Source organism: Trifolium pratense, linkage group LG2 (assembly GCF_020283565.1).
Source record: "Trifolium pratense cultivar HEN17-A07 linkage group LG2, ARS_RC_1.1, whole genome shotgun sequence".
In the NCBI taxonomy this organism is placed as follows: domain Eukaryota; kingdom Viridiplantae; phylum Streptophyta; class Magnoliopsida; order Fabales; family Fabaceae; genus Trifolium; species Trifolium pratense.
In genome coordinates this window covers 46,321,830-46,335,849 of record NC_060060.1, presented here as the reverse complement: position 1 = coordinate 46,335,849, position 14,020 = coordinate 46,321,830, and the positions used below count along the sequence as shown (strand labels likewise).

Sequence of the window (14,020 nt, the reverse complement as noted above, 5' to 3'; positions counted from 1 at the left end):
GAGTTGAGATCCTCTTCATTTCTTAAAATAGTAAAAACAGGTTTGAAAACTATAATTATAAAAGGATCTATCAAACAAGTTTTTTGGTTTATTATTTCTAAAAATTGAAAAACAGTTTTACAAAAGTGAACCAAACAAGGCCTTCATATGTTCTTTATTTTATGGCAAATGCTAAATAGTGCCCCCGGGACACTCTTTAAGCCCTTAAATAGTAAGCTTTTTAGGGAATTTTTATCGGAATGCGTAAAGTCAACGCATTGGAAATTGTAGTGTTTAACTTTTTGAATAAAAAGTTCCTTTAAATGGAATGCTTAAAGAGTGCCCTGGAAATGGACTAAAATTACGTGCATACAATTTTTGTAGGGATGAAAAGATGCAATTTTTTATAAGGACAAAAAATATGCACCGGCGATGTAAATATTTTTTACATTGTTAATCAATCCTAATTGTTATGGATCATTAAAAATATTTCACTTTAATCACATATACCTTAAATTCAAACATCGTATGCAAATTAATCTCTAAAAACTTATATACTTTTACTTTTATTTTTTTAAAAAAATGGGGGATGCAAAAATATTTACTAGTCCAAAGTGACACTAATAACCTTTTACAATCGAATCTGACGAGATTTGAACTCGGCACCTTTGATGTTACAAAGCTAAGCACTTACTAATGAGCTATAGCATATATATACAACAAAATACAACCACTGATAGGCTGCAAATGCATGACTTTATCGTCGTAATAAAATGTATCGTGTAACATACCGGATTTTTGATAAAGAGTTTGAATAGAAAAATTTTATTTATTTAAAAAGTAAGACATTTTTTTTGTTTACAAAAGAATAATAATCATCTAAACTTATAAATAATAAGTGTACAACGGAAAAATATTTACATATTTATAAAAACTCATTCTTTTATCCCCGCACGCATACAAGCAACATACCAACTTCAGACATCATCTTTAGTACTCATCATCTTTTATCGATGTGTGAAGTTGGTATGTTGCTTGCGGGGATAAAAGAATATGGGTTTTTATAAATATGTAATTTAAATGAAATACTTTTCCGTTGTACACTTATTATTTATAAGTTTAAATGATTTTTATTCTTTTGTAAACAAAATAAAATTTTTCTATTCAAACTCTATAAAAAATCCGGGATGTTACATATTGCTTCCCCAACTTGTGAAGAAAAGAAATATAGATTTAGCTAAAAAAAATAGAAGCGTTGGATATTTGATTTGTTTTTAGGCAAATGCTAAATAGTGTCCTAGGGGCACTTGTTAAGGATTCAAATTTAGAAAGTTTTCCTTAGAAATAGTGTAGTCAATACAACAAAAGTTTATATTTTAATGTTTTCCATGCACAACTTTTATTTTATTTCTTCTTTTGGTTCCTTAACTAGTGCCCTGGGGGCACTGGTTAGTAAGACCCTTTATAAAATACTAGTTTAGAGCCGATATTAAATAAATATTGTATCATTTTTGTTTTGATGTGTTTTGTTTTTAGCAAATCTACTGGAGTGATCTCTAGAAAAGGATGTTACAAATCAATATTTCGAAAAGATCATAAGGTTGAAGAAACATGCACATCAAAACATACATGAGAATGATGCCACAAGAGTTGAGACACAATCATGAGATCCACTTGAGAATGGAGGAAACATCAATCTCAAGCATAAGTACACATACCAGAAGTAATCTCAAGCTCAGAAATGTTCTGCTATGTCAGTAGAACACGAGAATGACATCACAGAAGCTGCAAAGCCTGTCTCAAGATCAAGTTTAGATTGATCTCAAAGAAGCAAAAATGAGATCAATATACAAAAGATCAAAACTTGTTGATATCAAGATACAAGCATTGACAAGGTGGAACAAGGTCTTTTCAATCAGTTGAAGTCAAATGGCAAAGCTCGACGTACATGAGAATGTAGATCAAAATGAAAATATCAACTTTGAAGTTGAGAATGGACATGAGAATGAACTTCAGAATGACAAATTTTCCAACATGTAATGTTCAAGCATCGTGGAATCATGATCATCCTTTCAATCTTCAAATTTGAGATAAGATCATCAGAATGGATATGAGATTAATTATCACATCATTCATTTTCACAAGAGAATGAAGAACACTAAGATGAAAACAAGAAGTTACATTGTTTCATCACTAAAGGACAAAAGTAACAACTAATTTTCTTGCTTGATCACCATATCCTTTTGCAACTGTCAACTAGCTTGCTATAAATAAGCCATCACTCAAAGGCGATAATAAGTCTTAAGAAAGAATCTCATCAAAGCTAGAAAGCATGAAATAAAGAAGAGATTGTCCATTCTTAAGTACTTAGATCAAATTAGCAAACTGTTGGGGATTTAAGATGAATTTTAAAATTTTAACCCTTAGTGGAACAATTCCAACCAGAAACTACAAGTTTATGTGTTTACCTCTAATCATTATTACTTTTTTCACGACTCTAAAGTAAGTCATCAATACATTTTAAGGGCAATTAAGTAAAAATCACATTCTCTTTAATTATAACATTTTTTTATGTTAAATTATTACATTTTTCTTAACTTGTGTGAAATGATCTAACAAGTCATCTAATATGCAATGGAGAGAGTATTGATTATGGTTTTGGTTTTTATTGGTATAAACTATTGTTATTGTTGATTACTTAATTCATAATTTAATTAGTTTAATAGCAAATTGATTTTAATTAATTATTAAATGTGACTAATAATATAATTCCTGGCTCAGTTGCCATGCAAACACCACATCACTAAAAATGTCCATGTTGTATCCTTGAGCACATCCACATCGCAATTCTATTTGTCCAGTCATCAACTTGACGGCAAAGATCGCTCCTGCAAACGGTAAAAATTCTCGTGACTAAATATTTATTAAAATTCAAATAGGGTTTAATCTTGAGGTCGCATAAATATAAGGATCTCAAACATATTTAATCCTTTATAATATTCTAACATCCATGATTTGAATTTGTAAAGAAAAAGGATGAGATAACAAAATAGGTTCTTAGAAAGTATGGTGTACAATGTGCATCCTCCTTCCTCTCTATTTCTCTTCTCTTTTCTCTCTTTTTTTACCCTCCCCTCTTTTCTCTCTCTAGTCCCTCCCTTTTACTTTCTGCAGGAGAGGATCCAAAAAGGCCCAATAGAGGTTCAAATGGTGAATGAATCCTTTGCAGCTGGTGTGCACCGCGCCACAGTTGTCGATGATCCAAATCCGCCAAGAAGTGATCACACTTTACACGGGCATGCAAAGGTCTTCATGTGCCCTGCACAACCATGAAACATTCTGCATGGCCTACAACCCTTCAACAGGGATGGGCAGTAGTTTTGACAGTGCAAAAATTGAAGTCTGTATCTCCAACAATTGAATTCATTTTCCTTCAGTCATTAAGCTCATTTTCCGGATTTTCTCCCAAACTTTTCTGCTTTTCAGGATCTCATCTTTATGTTGCTTGCTGCAGATAAGTGCAACAAACTCCTTTTCTGGCGCCAATCATCAAGTGGAGCTAATTTTGTTGATCCGGCATGTAGAGAGCCACGGAAACTCCTTTCATCCACAAGATCTTATGTAGAGAGCCACGAAAACTCATTGGCGAGCTGAATTGTGCCGCTAACATCCTGAATTAGTTGAAGTATATGCCAGTTCAGCCTGGGATGCAGTCCTTTCTACCGCCAGCCACCACTCATCATCATCATCTCCATCATCAATTTCCTCATTCTGTTAACACATTTATGGAACAGATATTTAATGTTGTGTTCATATGAACAATTAAGATAAATAAAACACCTTCAGAACAATCATGCTCTAAGATAATTTAATTTTTCCGACATTGAGTTAGTACACATTCACTATGAACACACACCCCACACCGCATAGGGAAAGGGTGAAGGGTCATTTTTCACTCCGCAGGGGTGAAGGCAGGATTTTATCACACCCTTGCACCCACTAGTAAAGGTGTCTTCACCAGCTGAGCTTGTAGACACGTCACTCATTTGATCCTTACAGCTTCAATTCAAATTTAAATAAGTCCTTTAGTTCAAAACATATTAAATAAAGGGGATGTGGTTTCAGTGCCATTTTTAAATAAGATAACGAGGGAGCCTAATGTCCATTTTACTGTAAATTGTAACATTGGAATGCAAATTAAGACAGACTAACCTTGGTGTTTAGTTCTGTTGCCGTTTGCTTATTCTCCACATCCTCAACTACTTTTATGGCTTCTAGCCACCAAGAATCACTGGAGTTGTCCTCAACAGTGTCTTCGTATTGTAGAAGATTGGGTTTGTTGTTATCATCAGGTTGACTTCCCCACCCATCATCTACTGGATATTTATCATCTAACATCTCAGATGAACCAATAGCAACTGAAGGATTGGAGAATACGTGAACTGGAATTGGTCGCAAGGGAGACCGATAACCTCTACAGTCAGCATCGTGACATTTTTGATAATACACTGCCCTTCTTAGATCAACAACGTATATCACTGGACCAGAAAAATATCAAACGTATTAGTAAGTTGCAATTAGAAAAAAAGAGAACATAGTAAAATGAAGGCTTAAATATGTTACTAGTCCCTGCAGTTGTAGCATATTTTGGTTTTGGTCCCTGCAATTTTTTTTGTTTGGTATTAGTCCCTGCACTTTGAGAAACTTTGTTTTTGGTCCTTGACATTAGTGAGTCTGTTAAAAAAAAGTGAAAGTTAACGGAGTACCACGTGGCACAATTATAATTTGTTATTTATAATTATTTTAACAATAATAATTAGTGACTAAAATGAAAGAAAAAAAAGGACCAAAATCATGGTTGTCTTCTTCTTCATCGCCCCACCCACCAATCCCCCATCACCATAGAGACACCATCACCAAAATCATGGCTACCTTAACTCATCGAATCACCACCACTCATAGTTCATCAAAACCCTTCAAATACAACAAATTAAGAAACCATCGGCACTCATATGGAATCATGAACCAACCCACTCTACCCTATTTCAATTCATTCAAAATTGGACTGCAAAATTTCGAAATTTATTCATCCATTTGCGAGCAGAGGCTATAGAAGAACCGGTTAGAGTTAATTTCGAAGTTATAAGTTCAATTCACGTTCAATTTAAAACTCAAGGTTTCACTCTTCCCCTTTCACAAAACCTTCTATTGGTGTTCATGTTGAGCAGACCCACACTCCTTCTTAACACTTGTAATAATATTAACAATGGAGGTGGTGATGGTGAAGATTGGTGATAAGGTGGTGATGGGGGGCGATGGTAGGATGAGGATCTGTGTTTGTTTTTGGTAATGGAATCTGTGTTTGTTTATTCTTTCTTCTATTACTATTAATTAATAATAATAAAACAAATTATAAATCAATTTTGTTATTTTATTTAATTAAATTTTAAAATAACAATTTTACCATGCCAAGTGGCATAAAATGATTGGGCCACGTGGTACTCCAGTTAACTTTCACTTTTTAACAGACTCACTAATGTCAAGGACCAAAAACAAAGTTTCTCAAAGTGCAGGGACTAATACCAAACAAAAAAAATTGCAGGGACCAAAACCAAAATATGCTACAACTGCAGGGACTAGTAAAATATTTAAGACTAAAATGAAAGACATAAGAAACACCATTTCTTACTGCAGACATGAGATTGGTCCCCAACATGCTAAATATACAATCATATCATAATCATAATAAAAGGAATCTCAACCCAAAAAGTGAAAACTCAATCAAGAATCTTTAACATTCAGACATGGCCAAAAAGTATTTTCAGGAGAAAAATAAGTGCATACTCTGCAATCTGCATACAAAAATAAGAACTTGAAGGAGATTACCGTTATTGCTTTTATGCTGTCTGCCAATTCGCTCACAGTATCTGTTTTTTGTCATGCTGTAGACCATCAGTCCAAATTCAGAGAATAAATACCAACTATGAATTTTTCCTATATATTCAGCAAAGTAACACAGTCAGTAGAATTACACTGAAATCTCAAGATAGGGACAGGTACCTGTCAGATTTTATATTGGGCCTAACTCAACTCTACAAAACCGGCTTGTAAAGTGAGGGTTGCCCAAGCTAGCTATATAAACACTACACAAGCCATATCTCTAAGCAATATGGGACTAAATCCACCCCTTCACACCCAACACAATGAAGGTGTTGGAGGCTGCAATGAAGGCAACCCAAATGCCGCAATTAGGCGGATGGCGACGGACCACAATGAAGGCAGAATTTCCAACAGTACCCAAGTGTTTTTTATGCGGAGAAAGCAAGCAAAAAAGTTCAGACTAACGAAATTTGAAAGAACTTTATTCTCGCAAACATCTCTGACTCCAAGCCCAAGGGAAAGTGGGACGAAGCTGTTACCGATGGATATCATGGGAGTTTGTGAAGATTTGCGAGGATAGAATACTTGCACCGGTGCAGGTATTGTTACTGAAACTCGTAACGGTAAAACAAATTCACACTCATTTATTTTTTCCATTTATTGCTATCGAAACAAGTTTTGATAACAATCACCTGGTATATTCCCAACAGAGGCAACCGATAATATAAATTCGTCGATAAATGGGAATGGTGACTTTCCCATGAAGTATGTTCCCGAAACATCACTTGTGCAAGTATTCAATGTAAATTCTGGATGCATTTGGACAGAGTTTCCAACATTATAATTCAACTGTCAAAATCAAATAAGCAGCAATCATTAATTTAAGGAAATAAACTTTATAATGTTGAAAGATATGACAGCCTTAAAATTAAACTGAGAAGAAATAAATAGATGCAATGGAAGTTTTACCTCTGTATCAAAATGCAGAGTCTTCACGCAATCTAAGTCTGGTTTGCAGACCAGAAGCTTTCCACAATCAACATCCATGTTGCAGATCAAGGAAGCCATGAACATGTCTTCTTCACTCTGTCACTTAAACAACAAAACTGAAAAATAAATAAGTGTCCGTTCTGTAACTCGTATAAGCTTATAAGCTTATTTGATAATATAAAATATGTTTGGTAAAAAGTTTTTTTTAGACCTTATAGCTTTTTGTATTTTCTCCCATTTTAACCTTTTATTTTAATATTATTACTTATTCATTTTGTAAAATAAAATAACTGACCACAAACTCAAGTTAAACTGCAGACATTTGTAATTTATTGCTTCATGTTACTTTCCAAAATCCTGCCACAGTAGTTCTTTTCCAGATTTCTTTTTTATCTTTGACTAAAGAGATACTACCCGTACATGAAAAATATAAATACCACTCATGCTGCTCTCATTCTCAATTCTGGATTTCTCTGTATCAAATCATCACAACATTTCATATGATAAATAAGACCATACTTAAATTCGCCAGTATACATCTTAACATAAAGAAAAGAAATGGACAAATGGAGTTAGGATCCTCTCCATTTCCAATTATTTCCATTTCCTCCATTATTATATAGTTTTGAGAATATAAATGTAAAAGTGTGATATTAAGTCGGTTCAAATATCATTTATACACCCAAAAACATTTAAAAACTTTGGTAATGGAAGAAATGGAAACAATAGATAATGGAGAGGATCCCAACTCGGACAAATGGTATTATTTTTCTTCAGATAAATCAAATTCTTTTATCTTCGCATAGAGATGATTTTTGGCTAAATTAAAACATGGAGTAGTGCTCTTAAGGAGTGTTATTATTTTATACAAAGTAAAATAATTTAAAAAACATGGACTTTTATGTCATTTTATATTTTCAACAGCTAAATTTACCAAACACTTCAATTTCAACTAGTTAGCTTTTCAGCTATAAGCCATCAGCAACAAGGCATCAGCTATCTTTTCAGATATAAGCTAGCTTTTGAGCTATCAGCAAGCTTATAGCTTAATTTTAGCAAATGGAGCCTGAGTATATATAAATACTGTAGTTAGCACATGGTAATGTATATATTTTTGCCTTTCTTTAAATAGAATAAGATACTACAACTCCTATCTGTCTTCAACAGAAAATCTTTGCTTCTCAGGTCAAGAACTAACAAAAACACACGCCAAAATCCTTTCTAATTGACAAAAAAAAAATCAAATGGTGACTGGTTATTCCCCATTTTTTATCTTCCAGTCGAGTCCCATTCTATTATATGCAAAGAGCAGTCCGCAACACTGACACTAGTTATTCCAATTTTCATATTTTTATTATTATTATTATTACTTCTTCCTTGATGAAAATCCTTTCTTGATAAAACTATTTTGATGGTAAAATTTGAAACCGCTAAGCCACTAGGTTTGGTCTAGTGGTGAGGGGTTTGGGTAGTATGCTATAGGTCCTGGGTTCGATCCCCAATTCATTGTAAACAAAAAAAAAAATTGAAACCGCTATATTACGTAAGAAAAATGCCATACCAAGTTTTTGCACTTAAATCTCTCTGTTGGCAAAAGAATTGAACTTTTTCCTGCCTTTGAAGATAGATGAAGACGGAAAACACGATTCCGAGTATATACAGCAGTATCCACAAAAAGTTGGTAAGCAGATTCATCGGTACTTGAATCTTTTGCTATAAACAATTTTTCACAACGTTTATCTTTCCCCCTTGCGTTTAGAATTCTTGAGCATATCTGTCAATATAATCAATAGTTGATGATTCTCCAAAAGAAATACTACAGAGAAGATTGTGTTATCAGCTAGTATAATTATCCTTTTTGTAAGTAATTTCAAAGCTTTGATAATTACTAAATTAAAAATATATATAAAATGACTCATTATGTGTGTTAACCGATTAAAGAAAATGATAGAAAATAATACAGATAAATTAAATCCCTCTTTTATTCATGAGAATATAGGAATCTCTACTGAAATAGTGGTTACCTTACCACAACAGAAAAAGCAAGAAAACAACTCTTAGTTCCCACTTCCCAGAAAAGCAGGAAAACCTCTCTCCTCTCTCTCTCTCTCTCTCTCTCTCTAAATTATTACCCTTTTCCAGTTTCTATTCCTTTCCATTATTCTCTTCCATTTCTATTTTTAAGTCCCCCTATTCCTCTTTGCCACATGACATTTTCTTTGTGTAAATTTTTTCAAGGCCTCGGCTCATGACTAATTTGGTCTACCAGTCGACCCATTGTAAATTTCTGATGTAATTTCCTATCAGAAAGATGAAGATGAAGAGTAGTGGATTCTCATGAATTAATAGGATATCACCCTAATTCCAAATTGGCTTAATTAGTATTTTGGTCCCTTAAAGACATTTTAGGTTTCACAATGGTCCCTTACAGAAAAAAAAGTTTGAATTGGTCCCTTATTGATATCTCTGTTAGTCAAGTTAGTCCCTGCCGTTAACTTTTAACATCAAAAGTTATTTTTGTCTAAAGTGAACCATTAGATATTTTTGTCCAAATCGGAACCATTGGATCTTGTATGTATATTGTTCGAATGATAAATCATCAACACCTAATTTTTTCCCCTTTCTTCATCATCTTCATTCATTTGTTCTTGATGTTCTTCTTCAACATCTCATAAACTTCAACAAAAAAAAAAACAAATCCAGATCTTCAAACAAATCCAAGAAACACAACTCAATCCATAGAATTTAAATTAAAAAACACATAAATTATTTCAACCCATCAAACTGAAAAGTTGAAATAAAAAAATAAAAATAAAAAATCCCTCTTCTTTAGATCCTTTGTAAGATATGGAAACTTCTCATCTTGTCAAAATCATTCCATTAGCCAAAATCATTCTCCTAACCAAACTGCTACTTCAATACCATCGCCATCAATGCTCACGAGGTTCACAACTTCAGCTAGCTATTTCACACCATTCATCATCATAACTTGGTGTTTTCTATATACCCAATTTTTGCAAAACGAAACCCACCCATAGGATGTTAGTGTTACAGAACCAAAAAAACATGGTCTTTATGTGTTTTCTTCCATTTCTCACACAAGCAGTTATTTTGAAATCAACAACAAATTTCTCACACAAGCAATTATTTTGAAATCAACAACAAAGGTTATCTTAAGAAAAAGATCAAATGGTTATAATTAAAAAATTTAATGAGGTCTATGGTGGACCATTTACAGTGTTAGTCCACCTTATACATTTGGGGTTAAAGTTTAACGGAAAGGACCTTTTTGGCTAACGGAATGTCTTTAAGGGACCAATTTAGACCTTTTTTTCTTTAAGGGACCATTGTGAAACCTAAAATGTCTTTAAGGGACCATTTAACTAATTAAGCCTTCCAAATTTTATCTCTAGCTTTGATGGGAAAAGATGAGTAAACTTGGACTTACTTCTGAAACAAATGCACCTGCGTGGGAGTTATCCTTAAAAGCAGCCTTTGGTATGCGAATTATTAGATGGCGAGAGAACTTATCTACAAGTCAAATTAATAAGAAATTATAAGGATAAAGATAAGGATCATTATACATGGGAAAACATTAGAATCCTTGTCATAGCAATACCTAACAATTGCTCCATTTTGAAAGCTAAAAACATATAGAACACTTAATTCAAATATAAATGTGTAATTGGCTCAATGGTAAAGCCCCTCAGCACTCCACACAATTACAAGGGATTGAATTACCTATATGGTGCAAATCGCATCAATCCACTAGCACATATAAGGAATTATAAAGTACTGAGAGAGAGCCAACTAGATAAAGCATGCAATTATAGAACCAATGAAGAGATGAACACCGGTTCTCGTGTGGTAATTAATATTTTCCAAAGCCAAACTGTCAATGCGAGTGTATGCAGTTTAACTATAAACTATTCCCTAAATCACAATTAAGAAACAATAAATAAAAGAAAATTTCAATGAAGATGGAACCCAAAATAAAAGGCATATAAGCAAGCAGAAAAATCTTATTCACTATAGGTTTCAGAACTACAGTTTACAAATGGAATAGGCATGAAGAAAAGCCAAACCTTCAGTTGAAGAGTCGAGTTCTACTATCCAATCGTGGTCTCCATGGATTTCATACTTTTCGTGTAAGGCTTCTAGAACTATTGATATCAAAAGATCAACCATTTCATCTCCATTCTTTCCTACGTTGACTCTTTTATTAAACTCCAAATCAAAATAAAGGTGGCATGGTAAACCCTGGGAGCAAAGAAACTTTTAAGACTGGAACAAACATGCATATGGCGCCCAGACCGCTCACATGACAATGTAACGACAGAACCATTTTTTCGTTAAATCAGTGAACATAAAACATGCAAGACTATTTACCTCTTGAATCACTTCATAATGATGACGGGATTTTGAATCCATGTTTTTGTACCTGAGTACAGAACTCAGCAATATGAATATACAGAAACAAGGATCTTAGTCATAACTAATCAGTCGAAAATGATGATGATTCAGACGAGAAAGAAAATTATATGAAGGAGACCTTCGCCAGAATTCTGTATATGTAGACGCAAGGAACCTTCTCTGGCCATTGAAGTGATCTTGATAACTAAAGAGATGGACATCTTCTTGTCCTTTGGCAAAGTTTATTGCTTCATCCTGCCTTGGGAATGTGGACCATACTTCCTTCCTAGAAAAATAAAGCTTTGATTCAAGTCATATTCTGATACATTAAGTACAAGAAAAGTAAACAGGTGGAAAAAGTAAACGGGTAGAAACCAGCTTCGGAAAAAGACCTTAAGTTCAGTTTTTTCCTCTGAGAGAGATCAATACGTATCTCATGCAACAATCTCCATAAACGGGTCGGTTTTTTCGGAGGCACACCATGAGGAGAACCGTAGAATACAACTGGCGAGATCTGCTTCCGATTACTAGAGCTTTTTGCTTTAGCTATTGCTGATTTAAGCTGAAATGCAAGAAAATTTAGTTGACACGAAGATGAAGTATGAGCCAAGTAGCACCAGTAATGATCTTGTGCATTATATAAAAATTAAAAAATATATGTAAAGAAACAAATAAAACAATTAAACCATAAGATGACAAAAGATACATACATACAATTCTCATAGCATTTGAAGACAAGTAGTAGTTAGGAAAAAGCAATAATTTGACAGCAACATTTTGTAATTTGTTCAGATTGTTTGGATAAACAGCTTAATTAAGAACTTATAACATAAGCTCTTAGTATATAAGTGCTTATGTATCAGCTATTTCTATAACAAAATATAAAATAACGTTTTCCATATACACTCTAAATTGTTCTCATAAGCTATCATGGAGAGCATACAGAAATAAGCTCTAAACAACTTATAGACAAGTCATAACTTGTTTCCATATGTTCTTCCAAACAGTCTCACATGCTCAAATAAGTATATCCAAACAAATCTTACGGAACAACATAGGACAAAACAACACAAGACAAACTTCGAACAACTTATTGTCTTGTATGATGTTTGGTGGACAAAATATAATTTTTTTTGTTACAACTCGTACTTGGGACAAAAAGTTGTGATGTAATTTTGCGAGAGACACGAATTTCAGTTTTTGTTCCCTTCCCCCCAATGTATCTAGTCTCAGAAACAATCTTAAAATCAAACACAATACAACCAAAATTGTCCAGTCGTAGCAGATTAAACGCAAAAATGTCAAAAACAAAAGAATTAGTTATTAATTAATAATTTAAAACTCTCAAAAACAGTTTACTAACAGAAATAATTACTTTCTCAATAGAAGATTCCACATTTGTTGTTTTGATGCAAGATAACGGAGTTTTCTCTTCTCCTCCAATTGATCCTGGATTTGAACATTCTCCCGGTGACCCATTCTTTGGAATTTCCTTCTCCAATTTCCTTTTCCTCCTTTTTCTTTCAATCAAAGCAGATTCTGAACCAACCATAATTTTTTCATCAATTATTTTTTTTCATTTTTAATTTCATACTCAGCAATAAGAAAATAATCAGCACTATTTTTTATAACACTAAAAAAAATAAAAATGAACACTATTAATTCACAAGGAAAATGAACCTTATAGTTTCCTAGGGTTTGTTTCAATTTTTTATCGAGAAAAACAAAAAAAAAAAAGGAAAAAAGAGAGAATTGAAAAACTTACTAGGGGGTGATAAACCGCATTTGAAGCATGCGAACAAACGATCAACATCGTTCATGTTGTTGTTTGAGGTTGATGACATTTCAATTTTCTGTGAAAATGAGAATTTGAATTTTCTGATTGTGGAATTTTCGATTTTCTTTCACTTTCCCGTTAGGCGGGAATTTGAATTTGCGGAAGAATTCACCAAAAAAGATAATTTTGCGGAGGAATTGAGATGAGAAAATTAATCATTAGGGCCCCCTTATTGCTCACGACTCACGACACGAGCCATGAAAAATCTATTTTTACCTCCATAAGCTATATTCAAAATCATTTTTTAAGCTAATATTTATAGCGGTTTGTTTAAGCTTAAAAAAATATTCAAAAAACATCTATTTTTTTTAGAGATTTTGAAGTAAATTTAAAGTTATTTTCTGTTTGTTTACCAACACAAAAATTTATTAATTCAAAAAATGATTTTTAAAAAAATAGATTTTGAAGAAAACTATTGAAAATGGCTTTTCATTTTGAAGAAAAAATGATTTTTGAAAAAATCTTAAACAACCATAAGTAAAATAAAAATAAAAATAAAAATAAAAAAGTGATTTTTTTTAGAAAAAATAAATTTTTTTGAAAAAAAATAAATCTGAAACAAATGACCCATAGTTCGAGATTGATATATTTCTTATTTTTTATCTTATGTTGTTAAGTTATAAGCTAGCCCCAAATTATTATTATTATTTTTTTTTATTGCAGCTTTATATTATAAAAAATACAAATTTGTCTATAATTAGAATTGAACTTAAATTCCTTACTTATAATGAAATCTTTCAACCATTATAACATATGTTTCAATTGTGAATTAAAATTAGAATATTAATATGTTAATCTTGTTTCCAATAAATTTAAACGCATAATTAATCACAATTTCTATTTATTTAATGTAAAATCTAAAATGTAAAATACTTTTAACTTTTATTTAATATATTAAAGCAGGATACGGTGTCGGTTTCC

The 14,020-nt window shown here is 32.6% G+C and overlaps 1 protein-coding gene across 1 annotated transcript; it reads right to left on the bottom strand.

Moving 5' to 3' along the window:
• Positions 1-2,916: 2,916 nt before the first annotated feature.
• Positions 2,917-13,328, bottom strand: LOC123909708 (DNA-directed primase/polymerase protein-like). Its single transcript, XM_045960585.1, has 13 exons — positions 13,028-13,328; positions 12,638-12,801; positions 11,655-11,824; positions 11,402-11,548; positions 11,239-11,290; positions 10,935-11,109; positions 10,298-10,380; positions 8,411-8,623; positions 6,829-6,945; positions 6,552-6,708; positions 5,866-5,973; positions 4,192-4,517; positions 2,917-3,750 (listed from the first exon to the last, which is right to left on the bottom strand). The coding sequence occupies exons 1-13, from the start codon at positions 13,104-13,106 to the stop codon at positions 3,643-3,645; spliced, it is 1,899 nt and encodes a 632-aa protein (XP_045816541.1). The 5' UTR covers positions 13,107-13,328; the 3' UTR covers positions 2,917-3,642.
• Positions 13,329-14,020: the final 692 nt, after the last annotated feature.

What these genes read in the sequence shown, in the direction of transcription:
- LOC123909708 (XM_045960585.1), bottom strand. Translation starts at nt 13,106, where the DNA reads ATGTCATCAACCTCAAACAACAACATGAACGATGTTGATCGTTTGTTC. An exon ending in TGGAATCTTCTATTGAGAAA is followed by an intron (nt 11,825 to 12,637) that starts GTAATTATTTCT and finishes CTTGCATTTCAG; the next exon opens with CTTAAATCAGCAATAGCTAA. An exon ending in CAACAGAACTAAACACCAAG is followed by an intron (nt 3,751 to 4,191) that starts GTTAGTCTGTCT and finishes ATGTGTTAACAG; the next exon opens with AATGAGGAAATTGATGATGG.